Source organism: Nematolebias whitei, chromosome 8, assembly GCF_014905685.2.
Source record: "Nematolebias whitei isolate Nwh7 chromosome 8, NemWhi1, whole genome shotgun sequence".
Classification (NCBI taxonomy): Eukaryota; Metazoa; Chordata; class Actinopteri; order Cyprinodontiformes; family Rivulidae; genus Nematolebias; species Nematolebias whitei.
In genome coordinates this window covers 7,939,433-7,956,055 of record NC_056505.1, presented here as the reverse complement: position 1 = coordinate 7,956,055, position 16,623 = coordinate 7,939,433, and the positions used below count along the sequence as shown (strand labels likewise).

General features: G+C 39.5%; 1 protein-coding gene across 1 annotated transcript; it reads right to left on the bottom strand.

Moving 5' to 3' along the window:
• Window positions 1-1,477: 1,477 nt before the first annotated feature.
• rnft2 (ring finger protein, transmembrane 2) lies at window positions 1,478-16,133 on the bottom strand. The gene is made up of 10 exons (XM_037680218.1): window positions 16,010-16,133; window positions 15,848-15,919; window positions 14,412-14,920; window positions 14,232-14,308; window positions 12,742-12,842; window positions 11,166-11,319; window positions 5,973-6,122; window positions 2,731-2,796; window positions 2,494-2,595; window positions 1,478-1,915 (listed from the first exon to the last, which is right to left on the bottom strand). Exons 2-10 carry the CDS (start codon window positions 15,892-15,894, stop codon window positions 1,781-1,783), a joined length of 1,341 nt encoding a protein of 446 aa, XP_037536146.1. The 5' UTR covers window positions 15,895-15,919; window positions 16,010-16,133; the 3' UTR covers window positions 1,478-1,780.
• Window positions 16,134-16,623: the final 490 nt, after the last annotated feature.

Sequence of the window (16,623 nt, the reverse complement as noted above, 5' to 3'; positions counted from 1 at the left end):
TGTAGCCTTTTTATCAGAAAATGCTGGACCTGTGCACTGGAAGCTCTTTTCTTATCTGTGATTTCTGAGAATGAGCGTTCTCTGATATATTAAGTGTAATGTGTTTTTATATAAGTGTGCTTTTTAACGTGTGAAATATTTCTGATGGGGTTTTTTTTTTTTTTTGCCGTCATGAAAATAAACACTTTTACTGAGATTTGTCACGCAAGTGTCCTTTATTTGTACACAATTTAACGTAAGGTGTTGTGACGATGTTGCTTGTTTACATCAAAAACAATTAATGGCGTATGTTGAGAAATTACCATCACGCATAAATACAATAGTATGTGCACTCATTAAAAACTTTGATATTGTACAATCCCAATTTTGAAAAAGTCGGAACATTGTGTAAAACGTAAACCAAAACAGAATGCACTGATTTGAAATTATTTTGCATTTATTAAATAAATTAAAAAATCTATACTTTTTAGATGTGGATTTACACAGACCGGTAAACCTCTGCCCATCTTTACTTCAAAGAGATTCAGCCTCTCTAAAATACCTTTTGTTGCCCCGTCTAAACATTTCTGAATTATGTTGCTGCCATAAAATTCAACATTATATATATTTTTTTTATTCAAACCATAGGTTCTTCGTTACAACATTTGATATGCTTATTTTTTAACGTGAATAAATATGGGTTTGTGATATTTGCAAGTTATTTACATTTTCAACAAAGTCCCAACTTTTTTCTAAATCAGGCTTGTCCAATTTAAAAACTGCATTTCTAAACAAATTGTACAATTAAATAAATACAAACAATATGCATGACAAAATCAAAAATATTAAAATGTGAAGCATTATCACCACCACCACAGTAAATAAAAGTTTAATTTTATCACGTGACTAGCGTCAAATAAATGTTAAACTATGTAAAGCACTAAAACAGTGACACAATGTAGACGATCACGTCTTAAAGATACTGAATGAAATGAATACTGGCAAAAACTCATTCTGCACAATTTTTCTTATATTCATGATGAGTTAAAGTAAAAATTCAGAAGCACATTTTGTAAATGATTGTCAACCATGTGTGTGTTTATCTACAGGAGCAGCCGAAGTGACTGATGTCACTGGTGACCGATTTTCAAACAGCCTCGTTTGAGGTTGAAAATCTAAAATTATTATTGTATTGATATTTATTAACGCAAATATTTGTTGAGTAAAGTCTTCTTTCAGCTTTTCCCTCTTCGGCGAGTCGTCCTCTGCATCCTCTGTCCTCACTCCAACTACCTCCATGTCCCCTCTAACTGCATCCATATATCTCCTCTTTGCCTTTATCCTGGCAGCTGCATGTCTAACATCCTTCTACCAGTATACCCACTGTCCTTCCTCTGGACATGTCCAAACCATCTCAGCCTGGCCTCTCTAACTTTATCTCCCAGTTGTTCAACCTGTGCTGTACCTCTGATGATCTCATTCCTAATCTTATCCATCCTCGTTATTCCTTAACATCTTCATTTCTGCCACTTCCAGTTTAAAGTGCTTTGTTTACATTAGGTGCGTACCTGCATTTTAGAATCATATAAATGGAAAATTTCTGAAGTTATTTTAAACTGCACCACTGGATTTAGCCCAAGGTCACCTTTCTTATTTTACTGTTTGCAAATAAAACCTTTAATTTATGTTTATGATGTTTATTACTGCCATACTATCCATCCTGATTGAAATTATACCCACTTTATTGTCTAACTTGCTTCATAGCGCAGCATTGTTCTGATTGCCCGTTTGCTGTCGGGCGTCAGTATATCTGGAAGTGAGCCGACGTGGTGCCGTCCTTCCAGCACCGCAGGGTCTCGATGATGGTCGTGCGGCACAGAGGACACGTTCTCTCGCGGTCGAACCACAAACACAGGCACTCGTCACAGAAGACGTGCTGCAGAGGAACACGATGCACGTCTTTCAGTTCAGAGCAACTCCGTTTAGAAACACGATAGTTGTCGCATTAAAGGTTAAAAGTTACTTTTAATGAACAGTTATTCACAATGAGTTACAACATCTAGAGCAGATAATTCCTCAAATCATAGCAGAAGAATCATTACGTGACAATTGTAAAGCCAATTGTCGCAACATTAATACATTTAATAACAAGACAAAACGAACAAAAGCCTAAAGCAAGCCTAATGAAATGTTATTATTTAAGTATTTAATAGTAATAAAAGCAGAAACGCTGATGTTGATGCACAATAATGAGAAAAATACAATAAAGTATGAAGAGAAGTGTATTTATAGAGTGTTTAATGGTCCTCGTTATTCTTACAGATGATTCAGTAGGTTATAAAAACATTTAATTGACTCTGAGCTATGAGCAGTTCCAACAGCTGTGCACCTCTGACATTTAAACAGCTCCTTTAATCAACAGAGGGCAGTCTATAACAATATATTCTGTTTGCTGTTGCTTGTACAGTATCCATGCATCTCTTTCACTTAATGTATGCATGTTACCCCTCTTACCTGACACATCAGAGCTATGGGGTCTTTGAAATCAGCCTGACAAATGGCACAGACGTCACCTGCCTCGCTGCACTGCTGACTGCTGGCCCTCACTTCATAGCTCTGAAAGGGTCACAAAAAAAGAATCAAACTGAAAAGATGAACTCAACCAATCTGAATTCAAAGTGAAAGTCTTGATGTAAACAAACACGGCATGCATTGAGTGCATGAAGGACTTTGTATTTTTTAGAATCTAACCTGGGAGCTGCAGAGAATGACCAAGGCCTTACGGAGAGCAGATACCCGTCCACAAATGTCAAACGACTGCAAACCAGAGAGGACAGAGCGAAATCAGTTTCCTAATCACAAAGATAATTACAACTAGAGAAACTGCATTTTGAAAATGCAGTGTGAATGTTTATTGCAGAACTTGCTGAAAAACAGCTGAAATGAAGCTAGCTAAAAATATGCTGAAATGTAACATAAATGGAAGAACAAGCCTAAAGTTTGATCTGCATATTTCAGTTTTGTAAATTATTATTATTATTTTTTTTGTATCTTAATTCCGCTGACAAGTAGTCATTTTGTTTATTTCATAAAAAAGTACGACAGCAGTGGCTCACCTGTCAGGGGATTTGGGTCAAGGTTTACGAATGTTTTTAACCACCATGTACTGCATGTTAACTGCCCATGAACCATGTGTTTTGAGTTACCAGAGAGTTCTTGTCTATCTCACAGAGGGCTGAATGAGGAGCTGATTTGATCCTGCGTGTGCAGCTGGATGGCTGAGGTCATCAGTGTCTGCCTGTGAGCTATGAGCTGACAAGCTGATAAAAACAAAGCTCACATGCTGCATGTGGCAGATTCTCGTGACTGGGCTCCATGCATGTAACTTCTGTGCATCTAACCTGTTGTGTGTCTGCCCTCGTAAGTAAAAAACGGTTAAAACTCTTCTCGTGTCCTCGAGTGTGGCTTCTTTGAGTAAAATGAATAGGAGATTTCAACAATCGACGACAGATGCACATCAACATAGACCTGTCACGATAACAAATTTTGCTGGGCGATTAATTGTCTCAGAAATTATTGCGATAAACGATAATATTGTTTGAAATTTGATAGTAATTAGTAATTATTGTCAAATTTAATAAGAAATGTTGGTTAATTTTTGTGTGTAGTACCTTTTTTTTGACCACTGGATGGCAGTTTAAGAATGTTTGAACCAAAAAGGATGGATAGTGAGGGAGCGAGCAGCGTCTCTTTATTAAGAAAAATGGGAGCGAGGCCCCTTGACGTGACGTGGGCTGTCTCGCCTTCCTTTTTTTTTTTTTTTTGGTTCTCAAAATGGCGGACGTTCTGTGTGGTTTGAGCTCTTTAGCATAGCATTTTCCACGCAATGCTTTTAATAAAAAAAATCAGTAAACAAGTTCTCTGCTTCTTTTTGCAGAGAAAAACTTTTTACACGAAGGCACGGGTTTCAACCGTGAATTGTGGAGCTTCGACAATACAGAGGTTCCCCCCACCCACCCCACCCGAGGTCGGCCTGTTAGCTTAGTTGCTTTTAACAATCCAAAAACTCGATTTTGGATTGTTAAAACAGATTTTAAAGAGAAAAGGAGGGGTCGGTGAAGAGCACCGTGTTGAGCCTTTTGTCATCCAGTTCTTCAGTAGAAAGAGACATGAAGAAACGATAAAGCAGATAAATGAAAATGAGGATGATAATTTTCATTTAACATGCGATTAATTGATTTGTTGTTTATCGCGACAGGCCTACATCCGCATATTCTAACCCTGAGGCTCCTAACATGAACTGATGTGAAGAAACTCCACCGCTGCGCCTCAGCACGCACAGGATCGTCTCATTCATCTTCACGTTCACAAACAACAACTGTTCATTCACCACAAACTTTTGTTTGTGACTCACGAGGAACACTTTAAGACTGCAGAACAATAATAGCTTCATTGGATCATCCAGGAGCTCATCGATCCAAGTTCCATGGTGTCAGCTTTCAAACGCAACTTAAAACTGACTCACGGGTCTAAAAGTGTCGGGGTTTTTTTTGGTTTTTTTTAATAATTTCCATTCTCTGAACTCTGATGTGACCAAGTTGTGACCTCGCACTGAACGTTGACAACCTCTTCCTCTTTTCTCCTTACGTCAGATTCTGAGTGTTTCATCTCAGCTTTCCTTCCTGCACTTATGACGCTATCAAGCACTAACACTTTTTTTTTAATCCAGGAGTTAAATATGCAGCATCTCCAAAATGTAAAGAGTTTCTTACATAAACTTGACCCAAAGAGGCAGAGAAGACATTTCACTAACACAGTTATCAGACTGTTTAGAAGTGTGCTGAGAGAATATTAAGTTCTCCAGATGTTGACCTCTTCCAAGGAGGCAAAGACTGTTATTTTATTTTTAATTGATGCATGAGCCGGGGAAGTTCTTATTTAATGTCGAGTTTGCCTGGAGAACTGTAGCACAGCCAGTGAGTTGGAAATTCTGGCAGTTTAAAGCAAAAAATAAATAAAAAATTTGAGCCAGATTTCTGTTAAATGACTTACCATGGGATTAGAGTCGGAGAACTTTATCAGTTTAATAACAGAAGAAAAAAAAAAAAATCAGTTTTTGATCTAAATTTTCTGACAAACTTGATAATCTGCCATGATTGGCCAAGTCCATCTTGAAAAGACTGATTTTTAATCTCAATAAGATCTAAGATCTGGTTAAATAAAGGTTTAATAATAATTTTATCTCAATTTTATATTATTTTATATCCCATAAATATACGAAATGGTTAAAAAGTGAATAAATATAGGTCTCCAGGGGATGTATTTTGGTGTGACTAGAGTGCACAAATGTTAAGATGAAAAATATAAACATGTAAAGAGACAAGCGATGAAATATCATCAGCTGTATTTAAACTTTTGACTGGTAGTTTTTAAACACATACTTTTGCTAAAACATGACCCTAATATTTGTTTACATGTATAAGTAACCTCCAGAGATCAGCATAAACAATGTAATACATTTTTTGAATGATTTTCAATTGATATAAACAAAATATGTATTTATTGAGACATTTATTCATCTCATTAAAAACAAAATAACTATATACAATAGAAAATTATATATATATACACAATCAAAAAATAAAATGAAAGACAGCAGAAGAAGAATAAATCTTATATCTGCCCTTTTTTTCCCCAAAATATATTCAAACAAAAGTAATTTACAAAATATGTGGAAACAGTCAACCATATATCAGTTTTAGTGTTTTTAGCATTCTATGAACTACCGGTAATATGTTTTTTTAGACAAACATTCAAGTATTACAAAGATTCACAAGTTATTTCTACAAATGCATGTTGCTTAACGTCAGTTGTCTGCAACAGGTACCAGAGAAGTAAATAAAGTCTAAAAGTGAGTGAATAATTCAGACAAAATCTATAACCCCAAACAATCATGATCTTTATTTAATGTTCTGCTAGCAGACACTGCATACCTTGCAGAGGCTATAGATGATGATGAGTGTGGCTCCCAGCAGATAACTGTTGGACGGCTCCTCTCCCATGATGTATTTGTACCACAACTGGATGGGCACGAGAGCCCGAAACAGCTGGCTCAGCTCCTCAATCAGCAGGTAGAACTTTCCCTGGACAAACGAGCACATTTAGCAGCTAGAATGGAAGCTGAGACCACATGAACCAAACATGGATAAGACGTGACAGTCAACAAGCAATAAAAGAAGTTTCAACTACAGGAAAAAAAGACAAACCAAGTTTGAGACAATATGTAATCTTTCTTTGGACGGTCTAAAATCCAGATCGAGCTCAGCAGCTTCAGGGCCTTCTTCTATCTAGTTAAGAGCAGTGTGGCATTAAAGGCTTAAAACGGCGCGCCTGCAGCCCAAACATGGCCGCTGTCCAGATCTCAGCAGCTTCACAGCAGCACAGGCAATTTCCCCACACTGCAAGGGAAACTGGCAGCGCCTCTTTCCACCTGCTACCCCAGCGCCCACATTAAGTTCAGCCTTATGGGGGCCTCGCTAACAGTCTTTGAAGAGCCTCCCCTCTGTAATCACAGAGAAGAAGCACTCTCATGTCCCCGCTGCTGCAAAGTGTGAAGTGAATTGGGGGCAGTTAAAAACAGAGGCGGGTAAAATGAAGGCAAACTTGATTCCCCGATGGCCCCCACGGCATCTCAGCTTGCATAATGACTTCATGCATGGCCGAGGACAAAGATTGATGACTGTGGGTAAAGAGGCACAAGCAGCATGGGTTGGTAGGGGAGAAAGACCTCTGCTAACTACTAATTCATCTTCCTTATTGTTCCCGTTGCCTCGCATCCCACAGTGCCCATCACGCCCACGCCAAAACTGTCAAATTTAAAGTTTGGACACAAGCCAGACGGTTTGAGTAAGCTCCACCGCAGGCTCTGCTTGAATAGTTTCCTGCTTGTTTTACTTATTTATTTGAAGGAGAAGGTGTGTGGGAGATATGCTTTGATTACTTACGGCTTCATTTTTATCGGCATCATTAATCAACTGAATGGTAAGGCCAGTTTCCATCTATTCCTGCTTCTACTGAAGGTAAACCAAAGTTACGATGGTGTCTTATTAAAAAAGTAAGGAACATAATAAGTTTCTGGTAGTTCTAAACCCACATCTTGTGATATTAGTTTTCCTCAGAGCATGAGTTGGAATCAGTCTCAGCTACTACCAAACCAAACTTTAGCTCAATATCTGTAAAACTAAATGAGTCACACCCAGAGAAAGCCCCCAATGAAATGCAAAACAAATATAAAAGCTTATGAGAGGTAGTTGGGTAATCAGATTAATAAGGAGAATTTTGCTATTTGTAAATAAATGTGGTTAACTATCCCTGAGCACGAGCCAAATAAAGACCAGCACATGTGGAAATAGTGAAACTCTTGAAGTTCCACCCAATGTGCTTCCTGCATCAAAGGTCTCTGTCACATCAGCAGATGTCAAAGGAAGTTCACCAGAATATGAAAATAAACCCTCAAAAAAAAAAAAATTAAAAGACGTATTTACCGGGAAAAATTACAGGACCTTCACCTTTATCTTTCAGAGTCCTGAACGTTTAGATAGTTGTCATAGAAACATAAGATTCATTGATGAGTCGTCAGAGATTTAAGAGGTGACAGAAAGGTCAGGTTTAGCATGTCTGACATTCTGACAGCTGGGCATGTTGTCAAAGTTAAAACATGAAAAAAATAAAAATGATATAGTTGGCGGCCCAGGGGCCAGATCTGGCCCATGGGTGAGCTCAGTCTGGCTCACCAGTTCATTGCATTCATTCAACCTTTATTTATACAGGTTAATCCCATTGAGTCTCTGGGATTCATTTACAAGAGAGACCTGATTTTAACAGAGTGATGACAACAGTGGACAACAAAGACGATCATAAAGGACGCATATAAATTGAGAATAACAAGTGAAAATAAAATATTTTTTAAAAATGTAACCAAAAAAAAAAACAAAAAAAACAGCTAGGTTGTAAGCCGGTGTAGAAAACTAAAAACAGGAACATGTCTGCGTTGGTTTTTCCCAGGAACTTAGCAGATGTTTGAAGCCACTTAGAGAGGTCAAGGTCGAGAGCTTCAGATTTTTTTGCAAGAAATTTCAGGAAACAGGAGCGGAGTCGGAGAAGGCCATTTTGCCAAGTTCAGTCCGCACTGAGGGAACACTGCAGGTAATAATGTCCAGAGAGCGCACGCTGTAGCTGCACTCATGCACTGACATGTAGGAGATGTATGAAGGCAGCAGACTAAGAAGTGATTTAAAGATGAAAATGTACCAGTGGGAGAGTCTACGTGACGTTAATGACGTCCATTTAACCAGTGAATACAGGGTGCAGTGGTGGGTACGGGAGTTAGCCGGTTATGAATCTTAGCGCACCACAGCATCCAACATCTGCAGGGTGCTTGTGGGAGCATTCATGTAAATAATGTCACCGTAATCAATGGAGGGAAGGAAAGTCGCAGTTAACAGGCGTTTCCTAGCATTCAGAGTTAGACAGGATCTATTTCTGAAAAATAAACCCAATTTAACTTTTAGTTTACCAACTAAGTTTTCCACGTGGAGCTTAAAAGAGAGATGTGAATCGACCAAGATATCCAAATATTTCTAGGAATCGACAAACTCAATAAGAGCACCATTCGAAGATAAAATCAGAGGAAGAAGTGCTGGGACCAACTTCCTGTTTGAAAACTTCCTCCCTTTGGTTCTGTCGGCGTTTATTACAAGTTTGAGACGGAACAAATCTGACTGGATGATGTCAAAAGCGGATTGTAAAAGCTGGAAAACCTTAGCAACTGTTTTAGCTCGACAATAAACAACTGTATCATCAGCATAGAAATGTAAGGTTGCATCAGGGATGATCTGACCAACATTATCTATGTAGATTGTAAAGCAGGTGTGTCCTAAGACTGAGCCTTGTGGTACACCACTGTTGACTGTTAAATATCTGCAGGAAGTACCATTATGTTGAACACATTGCCTCCGGTCTGAGAGATAGTTAGTGAACCAACCAATGGTGTGATCTGAGAAACCAATTTCTGAGAGCTTATAAGTATACTGTATTTAAAATTAAACCATCCATCCATCCATCCATCCATCCATCCATCCATCCATTCATTATCTTCCTCTTGTTCTGAAGTCGGGTCGCGGGGACAGCAGCTTGAGCAGGGAGGCCCAGACATCTCTTTCCAATCTTATCTGGGCCATTAGGGAATTTCCAACATATTTAGTTTTCTATGTTAAAAAGATAATTAAAGATCTGATTTAACAAGTAACAACAGATATTTATTTATTTAACTTTAAGGTTATATGGTGAATAACAATAAAGTTGATTCTAACAACATGAAACCTTTATTTTTTATATAAAGACCCTCCCAGAACCCAAACACCGGAGTGAAACTCGACACAAATCATCTCCTGATGGGACTCAGCCTTCTTACCTGCTGTCAGTGGAGCGGACCGGACCGGTGCCGACCGCAGTCATCATTAGTGATTCCCTGACTGGCTGCAGTAAAGAACTTTAACCACTAATCACGTGACCCCGCCGGGTTCAAAACAGACAATCTCGCAGAGAATTGTTGAGATGGGATGTGAAATGATGAAACAATTAGTGATTTTTCTACAACTCAGCACGTGTCTGTGTGCACGTGAGAGGAGGATACAGGTAATGGTCCAGCTCCAGAGAGGGATGACCTCACCCCGCCAACCCCCTCGAGGGTAGATGAGCTCAGTTGCTTGCTGGCACGGTTCTGATGTGCCTCCAGGTTTGTTTATCAGTGGAAAATGTAATCCCAATACTTCAAAACCACCCTCCTCCTCCTCCGTGCAGCACAAATACACACATCAGTACTACAAACCACACCTGTATGAAAGTTAAAGCTAGTGTGTGTGTGTGTGTGTGTGTGTGTTTGCAGTTAGACTCTGCAGCCTCAGGCGTTAAAAAGCTCTCAAGAAGACACCCACACGCACAAAGTGCACCTAAGGAGTACTGTTCAAAATCTAATGAATACAAATCAGCTTCACACTGTGACCCTTCAGCACTTTTTACACTCAGGGGGAGTTGTTCATCATCATTTTGTAAAGTTTTTCTTCTTCAGATCATAATGCAACTCTAACTTGGGAGGTTGAGCTTTAAGCAGCACAATCAGAACCTATAATTGGACAAAATAAATTGAAAACTGACCGGACAAAAGTTGGAATGCGCCATTTCCCCCACCCCAACTAAATAAATTAACGGTACTTAAACAATTTAAATAAAAAGGCGCAAAATACAAAGTAAAATCTTTGCATATTCAGAATATTTTTTTGTTTTTGTTTTTATTTCTCTGAAAATTAAGAGCAACGTCTAAAAAGATAATAAAATGTTATTAAATGTTGAATATGGGTTAAAATAAATATATGACACAATCTTCTCACTCCCCGTGTTTCCTGTGGTCATCCTAATGTTCATGGACCTCTGTGCTTCATGGCAACTCAATCGAGCTGTCATTTCTAACCCGGGCCCAAAGGCCGGCCCGGTGCACCCGACTTCGGGCTGGGCCATAATAATGTGCTGGATGGGCGAGGCGGTGTCGGGCTTTGGATTGCATCAGCGGACGCACGCTGCTGACGATCCAATTATATGGCAACATGGCTTGCCATACAACACCAGTCGCACGCGGACATTTGACGGCACGCTGACCGGCCTTGAAAGAGGTAAAAAAAAAAAGGTTCAGCTTCAGATGGAACGATACTGCCAGGCAGCGAACCACCAAAGCCCAAATGGACGTTCAGCTGCTGCACTCAGCGGACGCACGCGGCCGATGACCCAAACAGGTGAAATCCCAAAATATCTTTGCAGGCATGTCAGAGCAGGGTCCGTGTCTGAATAATGCAGAATGCAGCCAGAAGCAGGGATTTAATGCACTTTGACGGCCATGAAAGGACAAACACCCCCTCAACTCCGATCTTCTGCTCACTTTTACTCAGCTGTGAGCGTCCGCCCACCGTTAATAACTATATAAGCAGTCAAAGCTTAATTAAAAATGTTTGTGTGTGTGGGGGGTGTTCGGGTTCGAAAATGATGGCTATGGACTGGGGCCGGGTCGGATTTTTTGGGCCTGAATGCAACTTTACAACTCAGTCGAGTCAAATCCCACGTTTGTATTTCCTTACCCTGGATTTGAAGGCCATGAGAATCTTTGGCAGAAAGAGGATGAAGCACTTCAGGCCGATGGTGACAAACTTCAGGACAAAGTCGGTGATTCCCACCACCCAGATCAGATCAAAGAAGCCGAAGCTGCTCAGGGTGGGCTTTCCAAACATCAGGCTATAAAAAGAAAGCATCAACTTACAGAACTGATATTTACAAATGTGGTGTACAGTAGTCCCTCGCTACTTCATGGTTCAGCTTTTGCGGACGTACTCTTTTGCGGTTTTTCAAAATAAGATTGTACACAACAACAACAACAAAAAAAAGATTATATATGACAAGCGAATGTCAACTTTAATATTACTCCATGTGTTTGGGACAGTACAGGACATAGTAAAAAGTTAACGAAAAAAATACTTTGAACAGGTGCCGCCTTTTTGTAGTTTTCTCTCAATAAGCCTACACTGTATCGCCGGTCAAAAGGACTACATTACCCAGAAGCCAAAGTTGCCTTCTGCTGAAATGAAGGGAAAGTTTTGATCCGATCCAAAAAAGTTTGGTCCTTATTCATAGTGACTTGAGCGCTCAGTGGATACAGAGAGCCGTACAGAACCGACCCGGAGCTGGACCAGAACCGGACTTCCAGCCTCATCGGTCAATCTGAGTGCTGCTTGCCGGCCCATGAGGCCTCTCGAGTGGGGAGGAGTCGCTTGGAGGTCCGGTATTTTCTCACCGGGATTTCCACATCCAGATTTGGACTCAATCGGGACCAATGTGCGGTTTTGTGCTGGCTATCCAAAGGTCCGGCTCTCTCTAAAAGCATATTGGTGCTCAAAGGCTGCAAAGACCTGATAAGAACCGGACCAGAACCAGACCAAGACTGGTGAGTACCCATATAAAATTTTGCAGTACGCAGCTGTGTAATGCATATATGTCTGTTGTTAAATTTACGTAGGTTTAAGAGTTTAGAATATTGTGGGCTTCGTCATTGCAAAGTAGGTCTGCAAAACCAGAACCGAGCTAGACCAGAACCGAACTGCTGTTCTGCAGAGCTGGTGAGTAAAAAGGCATTACTACTTAATTTAAAATTTCAAATAGAGTGAATAAACATGATCAAGTTGTCTTGATTAATAAACTCTTGCTAAATAAACTTTTGCTTTAGTTGAATTAAATGTATTAGTCGACTGAGCTGTTTTTGTTTGTTTCAACTCAGAAATTTACATCAGTTCAACTTGTGTTAAATAAAAATAAAAAAAATAAATAAATTAAGCATTCCTACTTTGCTGTTTTTCATGTAACGTAACCCCCACGATAAACGAGGGACTCCTGTATTTACTTAGAATGGTAACACAGGAAGCAAAAAGATGGAAAAACCTTAAACATAAAGTAAGAAACTCACTAAAACAAACAAAAAAAATACTCACAGGACATGACCGACAAGAACTGCCGCACTTCCTGAAGGAAATGGAAGCGAACATAAAATGTCTTACACAACATCAAAAGAATGGAATAAACTAAATATGAAATAATAAAAAAAAAACACAGGATGGTGAGCAGAAACAACAAAGCTACTATAAAGACATACTGGTTTGCACCCACCTGCTGTGCAGCTCCTCCTGACTAAATGTGTAGTAGATGTACACAACGTTCCCTGAGAGGAACACAATGATCCACAAAGCAACAAACACTGAACGCTCCTCCTAGAAAAAGTAAAGGAAAAAAAAACAGAGGAACTTAAGAGAAACTCCTGCAAGTTTCATTTTAAATCTGCAAATATTTGCAAAAAAAACACCTCAAAATGGAAAATTCAGGTGGCTTTAGCCTGTTTGAGTCAATCATTTGAATGAGCATTAATCCTGCAACACCTGGGCATAGATAAGAAACTCAGAAAAACAGACTTTATTACGTAAAAACTTGAAAACATTAAATCAAATTAAATCACACTTCAGGTATTTCAGGGAAGAATTAAGCTTTCTGCAACTTAACAGAGTTTGTTGGGTTTGTTCGGTTCCGATTCGTTACCAGCAACAAAAACATCATATTTGTGTGAACGTTTGTGAAGCATTCACTCTATCGTCTTCCATTTCTCTTCTGTACATTTTTCAGCATCTTTCTCGTTCCACAATTTTTGTGCCATTTCAACCAATCATAAATCAAAAACGTTCAGCTCATTCAGGAGACTTTTGGTATTGGTGCAGCTTTAGCTTTTTGAAATATTTAGCCTTTTCTGCCACATTTTGTCTCACAGAAAATGAATTGAGCTCATTTTACATCCTTCAACTCTTTAGATCTGGTTACAAACCTTTTCCTGCTCCTTTCACTTTTTGTTCTGCTTCAGCTTCCTTGTGGAAATTTAAACTTTTTTTAACTACTTTCAGCTGATTTGAGCTGTTTTTCCATCTGCTTTTTGCTCCTTTTAGCTTCTTTCTGCTATTTTTAGCTTATATTTGCATTTCAGCTTAGTCAAGTTTCAGCTTTTTCTGCTACTTCAGCTACTATTTAGCTGTTTTTTTCTTCCTAATTTCAGCTTTTTCAGCTAATTCCAGATTTTTTTGCACTCATTTAAATTTACTTCTGAATAATTCAGCTAAAACCTGCTCTCTCCACTTGCTTCTGGTAATTTAAGCTTCTTTCTGCTTTTTTTTAGCTAATATTCAGCTGTTTTTTGCAAATTTCTACTTTTTTTCCCTGATAATTTCCACATATTTGTGCTAATTTCTGTTTCTTTAAGTCTAATTGGGCACATTTGTGCTCCGTACTTCCTTCTGGTAATTACTTTTTACATAATTTCACTTTATTTGCAAACGTTTTCTGCATCAAATCATCCTGAGACGCTTTAGTTCTCTTTGCTTCATCACACTCACTGTTTTTTGTAGCCTTATGCTCCTTTTAGCTACTGTTCTGAAATGTGTTAACTATATGGTTCTGCTAAATGTACCTTTAGCTTTGAGCTACAGTTTTGCTCATATTAAGAGTTCTTGTTTAAATGTTGGTGATTTAGCTGCAGCTTCTTTAACAAATTTCAGCAAAGTCATTCAGCCGTCACATTTAACACAGCATTTTAGCAACAAAATGCTTTTTTATTTTACCCGCAATGAAACTTGGTGCTTAAATGTGGAATTGGCGTAGGCGAATGTGCTGATCATCCCCACACAAATGGCGATACCTGCAGGAAGCAGGCACAACGTCACCACTAAATCAGACCGCATGACGTTATTGACATGCGATTGGAAATGTTTGCAGTACCGTTACTCTACAAGTGTAACTACCTAATTTGTGCTGAAAGCAGACTTTAGCCAGCAGAATGAGGATGAAAGGAAAGCCCCTCTGCAGCCAGGTGACCACAGCCTTCAGCTCAGACAGAGCTGGAGCTGGAGTGGACTGCTCGTCCTGGGCCTCCTCCCTGGAGCCGTGCCTCTCAGAGCCGGCAGCTGTGGTGGCCTGCTGGAGCAGAGAGGAGGTCCTGTGCTGCAGGGGCTGGTGGTGGAAGTGGTGGTGGTGATGGTGGTGGGGTGGCCGCTGGAGGAACGGGCCACCCTCTGTTCGATGGGTGGCCCCTTCTTCTCTGGAGGACCCGGTCATCTGGATGAAAACTTCAGGCGGGGAGCCCAAGACTAAGCCAGCTGCCTGGAATTGGTTTGGAGAGATAGAGCTGGAGGGGACCCCCACCAGTCCTGAGAAGATCTGCTGGGGTGAAGTGGACGACTCGGGCTTCAGGCAGTCAAACACACCACCCTCATCCAGGCTGCTCTCCGACCCCAGGGTTTGGCTTCGAGTCCTGAACGGGAATAAACACAAAGAATGTTTCTAGAAACCAGTGTAGCTTTTGTTTGCTTCTTTTTCCACCTAAAACTGATTTGTGTTGCTAAGATGGTTGATTTTGTTTTTACAAAATTGTACTCGTGGGACAATGAAAGTTTATTGTTGCTATTCAAGACGCTTTAAATACATCCAACTTTTACTGTGTCAACATGTGACATACCGTATTTTTCAAATTATAAGGTGCACTTAAAATTGTTTAATTTTTTCAAAAATCAACAGTAAGCCTTATGTATTCATTCTGGTTGTGCTTAATGACTTTGAACCGATTTTATGTGCTACACGGCGCTCAAAAATCTGACACAATGAACTTGTTTCGCTTAATGCGAATTGTCCCAAACCTTTTATTTGATTCTTATTTGGGAAACCCACATGAGCTCAGCACTCAAGCCTCTGTCCTGGTTTGATTCTTTGTCATGAATAATAAATGTTTGTCAAAGTGTGTGAACGTAAAGATGCGCAAAATGAATGAGAAATTTTAATTGCATATAAAGAAAATTGGGTCATTTTGATTTGTGTTGTTATACTGGTACTAATTCTAAACGCTTCTGGTGCGTTGCTTGAAGGATTAAACATGTTTTTTTAAAACATTGTCTCGTTTTGTGAGATTTTGATTATTTAAAATTACATTTTGTGACCTTCACCAGATCTAAATCTTATAAAACATTCTCTTTTTTCCCCCCACATAGATTAATATGAGTCAAGCTTTACAGCAAGAATGCCTCTAAAGACAAAAGCCTGAAGGATAGAGCAGGACACTCCCCAGCTTGTTTTTGTGTGACAACATAAATCGAATGGTTTCATCTGTGGGATCCTGAAAAACCATCAAAGATCATGTCCACACACATGGACCTGCAGTGGAGCTTCCCCAGACTCGTGTCCTCACCTTTCAGAGGGCATGCCATCCGTGTTGCTGCTGTGTCTTCTCTGCATGGCATCACCACATGATGGTTCAACGCTGCAGGAGGAACCATCATCATCATCATCACTATTCTTTTCATGTTTTATGTTTCAGAGAACCAGATGCACATTTGTATGACGACGTTACCTGGGTTAGCTCTGTGAATTGTGCTTTGCTTCTGCTCCTGACATGGTGAGCATAAAAACGAGTAGCTTGATTATGTTGATGCTCCGCTGGAAGGACTTCCTGTATGACGTCAGTCACGAGGTCTTCGCCCTGTAGGGCAAGTCGATCTATCATATAAAAGAAAGACAGGTTATTTCGTGCAGACGTTCATAAAGAACTTTGGCAATCCATGATAGCTCGTATACACTTCTGTATATATAGACAGTAGCATATAGGTATATATTAGTGCATTATATTAGTATAATATGTCTATATAATGGCCCTGGTTACTTTGTCATGTGTATGGTTTTTATCTCAGTGTCCACACATACATAATCTAGAATGACATTTAAGGTGTCTGAAATGATGAATGTGGTGAAAAGAAATGAAATGTCCCTCTTGACTGAAAAAGTTAAATTATGGATCTCTGTGTCCATATAAACACAGCTTTTACGCCACAAGTTTTTATGTACGGTTCTGCCACGCCATGTAAACAAAGTCTCGGCTGAATTCACCAAAAACACGTGAACGTTTGAGTCGTGATTCATCTTAACCTGGGTGTAGTCATCTGACCTGTTTTTGTCACTTCTGCTCTT

Excerpts from the sequence above, each read along its gene's own strand:
- rnft2 (XM_037680218.1), bottom strand. The coding sequence starts at position 15,894 with ATGCAGAGAAGACACAGCAGCAACACGGATGGCATGCCCTCTGAAAG. Across the intron at positions 14,921-15,847 it reads GATGGCATGCCCTCTGAAAG|GACTCGAAGCCAAACCCTGG; the intron begins GTGAGGACACGA and ends ATTCCCGTTCAG. Across the intron at positions 2,596-2,730 it reads TCATTCTCTGCAGCTCCCAG|AGCTATGAAGTGAGGGCCAG; the intron begins GTTAGATTCTAA and ends TGACCCTTTCAG.